The sequence below is a fragment of the Atta colombica genome, unplaced genomic scaffold, assembly GCF_001594045.1.
Source record: "Atta colombica isolate Treedump-2 unplaced genomic scaffold, Acol1.0 scaffold125, whole genome shotgun sequence".
In the NCBI taxonomy this organism is placed as follows: Eukaryota; Metazoa; Arthropoda; class Insecta; order Hymenoptera; family Formicidae; genus Atta; species Atta colombica.
Window position 1 is genome coordinate 1,489,149 of NW_017259212.1, and position 6,838 is coordinate 1,495,986.

General features: G+C 30.7%; 1 protein-coding gene across 2 annotated transcripts in view; it reads left to right on the forward strand.

Moving 5' to 3' along the window:
- The window catches only part of LOC108694874 (SEC23-interacting protein-like), a 19,269-nt gene extending 14,894 nt beyond the window's left edge, over positions 1 to 4,375 (forward strand). Inside the window, exons 5-9 of one of the 2 annotated variants that reach the window (XM_018204562.1) lie at positions 584 to 761; positions 863 to 1,278; positions 1,395 to 1,761; positions 3,207 to 3,534; positions 3,609 to 4,375. In XM_018204562.1, coding sequence (XP_018060051.1) covers positions 584 to 761; positions 863 to 1,278; positions 1,395 to 1,761; positions 3,207 to 3,534; positions 3,609 to 3,867 — 1,548 coding nt within the window. In that variant the 3' untranslated portion in view covers positions 3,868 to 4,375. The remainder of the gene's footprint in view (positions 1 to 583; positions 762 to 862; positions 1,279 to 1,394; positions 1,762 to 3,206; positions 3,535 to 3,608) is intronic. The other variant, XM_018204563.1, reaches the window with a different exon arrangement.
- Positions 4,376 to 6,838: the final 2,463 nt, after the last annotated feature.

Below are 6,838 nucleotides of genomic sequence, written 5' to 3' on the forward strand. Positions count from 1 at the left end.
GAAAGCTTTATTTAGAAAATAAAATAATAAAGAAATTAAATAGTATCTAATAAGAAATTGAATTATAATTGTTAAGGTGCTCTTTTATTTATAATGTTTTATAATGTTTATGTATAAAGTATATTTAATTTAATTTAAATACGCAAATGTTATATGATATTATTTTTTTTCATTATTTCTTTAAACATTTTAATTGTTACTACAAATTTGCCTCTTATAATGCAATTTAATACAAAAAAAAATTTTGCTTTATAGTTTACAATTAAGCTTTTAGTTTTGTTAAGTAATGCTACATTATACTTTTAATTATGTTTAGTTTTATATGTATAACTTTTGATTTATATGTTGTAATTAAAAATAACAGCACACAAAAATATATATAATATAAATATTATACTATTTCGCATTTATTTTTATTTTGCTAAGCATTATTTGCTTATATTTTAAAATATTTTTTTATTAATTATTTTATCCTTATCTTAATTTATTTTTTTATAAATTACTTTTATTATTTAAAATGTGTAAAGTTTTGTAATATTGCACGCATGGTTTTGTTTGATATGGTCGATCCTAATTTCTACAGGCTTCAGAGGACAGTACATATTTACAGGGTTCTGCAAGTAGACCAAAAACTGTTAAAAGAGGAGTAGATGAATTCAATATAGATGAGGGTGAGCCTGAGAAAGTGGATCACCTTCTGTTTCTTGTACACGGTATTGGTAGTGTTTGCGATCTGAAGTTTCGTACTGTAGAAGAAGTTGGTAAGTTGCGGAAAATATAATATTAATTTGAAATAAATTCATTATTATAGTTATTTGTATGTAAAATTCAAATTATAATATTAACGTCATTAATTTTTTAGTTGATGAATTTCGAAGTATATCATTTCAATTAGTGCAATCACATTATCGTACTGCATGCGAGCAAGGAATTGTAAATAGAATAGAAGTTTTACCGATCTCCTGGCATACAACGCTTCATTCAGATACGGGAATTGATAAACGACTACAAGCTATCACATTGGAGAGTATTCCGAAACTGCGACATTTTACTAACGATACTTTACTTGATATACTTTTCTATACTAGTCCTATATATTGTCAAACTATCATGCAAACAGTCGGAAGTGAACTGAACAGATTATACTCACTATTCAAAGAAAGAAATCCTGTCTTTGATGGAGAAGTATTCTTAGGCGGTCATTCATTAGGTAGTTTGATCATGTTTGATCTATTGTGCCATCAAACACCCGAGAAAGAAGATATGGACAACGAGGAAGTGAGTAATAATAAAAAATATAAATAAAAAAATTTATATATTTTATTTTTCTTAATCTTATAATTTAAATGCTTTCACACTTTTTATATTTAGGCTCTAAAATATTGCAATTACAGGAAAGTGACAGTATTGGACCCATTCAGCCAATGCCTTCAGCTATTATCAAGAGACGTCTTAGTAGAAAAATCAGCTATGTAATGGGAGCTGCAGGAACAGGCCAGCCTTATATACATTATCCGCAACTCACTTTTCGCCCGCGTGCCTTCTTTGCTCTCGGTAGTCCGATTGGCATGTTCGTAACGGTTCGAGGTATCGATACTCTAGGAGAAAATTTTACTCTGCCTACTTGTCCGGCTTTCTTCAACATCTTTCATCCGTTTGATCCGGTAGCTTATCGAGTAGAGTCCTTAATTAATTCTGAAGCCAGCAATTTCCGACCTATGCTGATACCACATCACAAAGGCAGGAAGAGGATGCATTTAGGTGAGTACTTATACCCGTATGAAGTTGGCTCCCCACTTTTAAGAAAATTAATTTTTCATAGCTCACTCGATTGCTCATCGTTTGTACATTTATGCACACTTTGAATTTTTGTTTTGTAAACTTTCTAGTAAGAAAGTTACTTAAAAAATCCAATTTTGGTAGGGCTAACTTCACACTAACTTTCCAACTTTGAGCAAATTGGATCGAAAAGATCATAATCAATAGATTTTCATTTGCATATTTCGAAAAAATTCGATTTTTCGCATCCTTAGTTAAAAACACAATTAATTTAAAGTTTTGAGAAGAGAGAGAAGAGAGTCGAAAGCGGCAAATAGATTCAAATTGCATCTACTATATGTAAAATGGTATGAATCGATAGGTTTTTGTTTGCATATTTCAAAACAAGTCGATTTTTTGTTTGCACACCTTTAGTTAAAAAGGTATTAACAAATAGGAATCAATTTCATAGAAATTACGTTTTCAGCTCGAATTTAAAGGGGGAGCCTAATATACTTCGCTAAAACATGATCTTTGGGAATTTTTCTTAAAGAGATGATTCGATGAAACTTTTTGAAACTTTAGGATGTTTTTGAAGTATATATATATATATTTGCAGATATAATTTTGCAATTTTAAATGACTTAGTGATGAATATGATTGTTTGCGCCAAGAGGGAAGTGTCTTAAGGGATGCAGCGCAAAAATTAAAACTATGTGAATATAAAAGCGCATAAATAGCATATTATATAATTTATTCATTAAAATTTGATTAAGTCGGGGGACCAGTTAGATAGATGTATTTATTGATATAAAGTTAATCCCCCAAAATTGTTTTTTTAATACATTTTTTGAAGTAAAGGGTGTGGAAACGAAAAATCGACTTGTTTTGAAATATGCATTTTGAAATATAAACTATTGAATCATTTTGAGCACAGTAGGTGCAATTCGAACCTATTTGCCGCTTTCGACTCTTTTCGAAACTTTAATTAATTGTGATTATTATTTTTAACTAAGGGTGTGCGAATGAAAAATCGAATTGTTTCAAAATTTGCAAACGAAAAGCTATCGATTATGACCTTTTCGATCCAATTTGAAGTTGAGGGGCTAATGTGAAATTAGCTCTCTCTGTTTTTTTTAGTAACTTTCTTACTACAAAGTGTGCAAACGATGAGCAATCGAATAAGCTATGGAAAAAATTAATTTTTTCAAATGTTGGGGGGTCAATTTCATACGGGTAGTATTTATTATTAAATTTTTAAATATGCGCGTGACGATTGTAATAATAAATTATGTCCTAGGTTGAACTTACTTATTATAGCACAAATTATTCCAGCAATGTTGCAACATTCTAGTAATATTGCAATAATATTATAAGCTTATAACATTATTGTAAATGCTGCTTTTGTATTGTATAGATATGTCCTTACTAATATTTATTATTTACAGAATTAAAGGAGACGATGGCACGTGTCGGAGCGGATTTGAAACAAAAATTAATTGATTCCGTAAGGCAAACATGGAACTCTTTCTATCAACTAGCCTTATTTCATAAGCCAGACAACCAAATTTTTGAACGCGAAATTGATAAAGTCGTCGAAGAACAATTACATAAACCACCAAGCGTATCAGATCAACATAACAACGATGATGATGGTGCCAATTTAAAAGTAGGAAAACTTAATGGTGGTCGCAGAATAGATTACGTTCTTCAAGAAGCGCCTTTTGAATATATTAATGAATATATTTTTGCTCTCACAAGTCATATCTGTTACTGGTAAGTAGTACATTTCTTACGAGAAATACTTCGCTTTATATACATACTATATACTATTTATAATTTGATTTTAGGGAATCTGAAGATACTATGCTTTTGATATTGAAAGAAATATATGGGTCTAAAGGTATTCAGACCGACGCGCAACTTCCTCAGCAGTCAATGTCAATTGAGAGAGTGTCTCCTTCTCCATCTTTGAATTTAGCAGCTGCCTTGTCACCCAGTAAAAGTAATATAGGAACATCACTTGTTATGGGCGTAGATCCTACAGTGCCTATGTCCAGTAAATCTGTCGGTCCACCACCTAAGACTGGTTTTGTACCGAAATCCTGATCGATGGAATACTTTTCTCATAATTATATGCTGCGAGATTAAATTATATTGGAACAGAAATTAATCTTATTTCTAATTAATATTTAAAAAAGGAGCAATTAGGTTGACGTTAAAAAAATGGAATGCAGAACAATCAAACTTTGTACTTTACAGTATCTTTTGATTATCTGTAAATTTTAGCATTATTTAATTATATACAAATATCAAGTATTAATTGCACAAAAATTGGCCTACGTATTCAGCTCTTCAAATAAACTTAGTTTATAGCAAATTAATTGTTAGGTAGGTAAAGGATGTAAATAATGATTCGATTAGTTCGGTAATTTTTTTATTGCAATTTGCGTTTATTATTTGCATATCTGATGCATATTTGTATACATTATTGATATTTAGGTTATGTGTAATTGTGATTGTATGATCGAAAATATATATATATGAAGCGTTAACTAGAAAAGAAAGATATGAAAATGAAAATGTGTAAATGAAATAATATGTAAATATATAATTTAGTTGGATAAAGATATAGTAGATTATATAAACTTTTTTATAATCTGCTTGAACGAATTATGAACATACTAATTTTGATTCTTATGTATGCGCGTATTTTAATAAATTACTGTATTCTTTTATATTATTATTAATTATCTATATTCCCTTACACATAATTTGATTATAGACTTGCAATTGTGCTGTCAAATATCATTATTTATAATTATTAATAATATTATTTTCAAGTTCATGTCAGTTACGTATAGTGACACATGACAAAATTATGGAGAATTTCAACTTCAGCAATTTCGATATTGTGCAGTCAGGCAATGCCGATATGTTCTTTAAAATGGTGTTACATGTTCAATCGGATCAGCGAATGGCGTCACCTTATCGCGCAAGCAGGGCTAGAGAAAAAAAAGAAAACGCTTCGGCACATGCACGGCTATCACGAAACGCTAATTAATTGCGGTGCAAGCCCACCAGGTTCGAGACTGCTTTGCATTTTGCGTGCAGGCCCTCGTAAAACTACATGCCTGTCAGCTCCGGCGAATTTCAAGATGATTTATCGTCCTCGCAAAACTAAGTTTTTCGCGGTACTTCGTGGCTTCTCAGCGGCTCCGAAAAGCACGGCCGACGCTTTCGACATGCAACTGTGGCCGGTGTGGGCACGATCCGTAAAGTTGACGTCGTTGATCGACTGCTATTTTATATCCTCACCATCTAGTCGGACTGACTTTGAAATATGTTTCTTTCAAATCTTTCGATGTGAAGTTTTCGGTTGGCACGTTTCATGGTGACCCGCATACGCTATAATTGCGGGGAAATTAAGTGCCGGCTTTTACGTGACGGCATTTAATACGTACGGCTGTATTGTCACGCGAATAATCATGCACACGGAAAGTCATGTCGTATATCAATCTTTTCTTAATTTTGTCAAATTATAACAAGAATCGAGAGACGCATGGACGAAAGACATTGAGTAAATTTTGTAAGCTTCTTTTTAGTACAATGTAATATAATTGTAATCTAAGATGCATCTAAACTTTAATGTTAAATAACTATCTATGTATATAATTGAATCTATATAAATTTTTTTGTGTTAAAAAATACCCCGGATTGTTTTCAGAATATATTTAGTTTTTCAAGAACTTAGTAATTAGGAATTTTATAAACGTGCAGTTTCTTACTGTATCAGATATTTTTTATTTCTACGGCATATAAAATCTGGGAAAAAATATTAACGATGCGAATATGTTCCTTTATATAAAAACATATTTTCCTTGAGTTTTCCATAAAATTTGCTATGTTAGAAATGGCTATTCTCGAATATGTTATTCTACATTGTTATTTTCGCATACAATGCTATTCAAATCTGGCTGTCCGACAATTCGATATGCTTTGGTTATGCTGTGTGTGTGTGTGTATGATGTGCAACCACGTTTCCCTTTTCAACATGCAAATACTCGTATATTGCGAGACAGACGTTTACGCTCAACGGCGGTAACATAAAATGGGGTAAGGGTAAGATTTTATAACAAGCCCTACTAAGAGTGATTTACACCTCGGAAAAACTCCACGACATTTACGATAGCTACTCACGAATTATTTATAGCATCTGACTATGGCAGGGTGAATTTCACATGTATTTTTCTTTGTTTTTCTGAAGAGATCGTTGAGGTCATGATGAAGTAGATATTGTTAAAAGTTTCTATTAAAACATTGGGGATATCTTTAGATAAATTTTAGCTATTAAATTAAAAGCATGATGGAAAGCTTAAGCCAACAATAGCGAGTTATTAATATTTAAAAAAGCTTGTGTTCTTTTTTTATGATATAATTAATTTGAATAAAGTTTATTGTAAAATGTTTTATATTCTTTTAATGTGTAAAAATGCAGACGTAATATTAATATTTTTATTTTAAGATTACTGTGTAAAAAAGATCATAATAATAAAGAAGAAAAAAAATTTATACGATTTAAAACTGCATTTACCATCAAACATGAGATGATTTTGAATTTTATTCAAAACGCCGCAATAAAATCATGGAGAAAATATGTTGTTAGTCTTTTTTTTTTCTTTGTTGTTTTTCTCATCGAAGTATGAGCATGCATAAATTATTAATTATTTTTTTATTATTGATTTAAAATACAAAGTAATTCAAAATTAGAATTTGTTTATTCTTCATTTTGGCACGCTATTTGTCTATAAGATCCACGCGCTAAGGATTTGCAATTCCTTTATTAGGAGATTTTAGACATTCTATGCTCTAGTTGGCGGGCATTTAAGTAAAATTAGTTGATTTTAATGTGTAAGTATGCTATGTTTAGCAGCTCATCGCGGCGTGAAACAATTCTCGGACATCGATATGTCAGATGATATGCCAAAAATTTTGTGAGTATTATTTCTTCTTGCAATCATTATACCGATCAGTCAATATCAATTCTATTTGTACTTACATATAATATATATATATATAT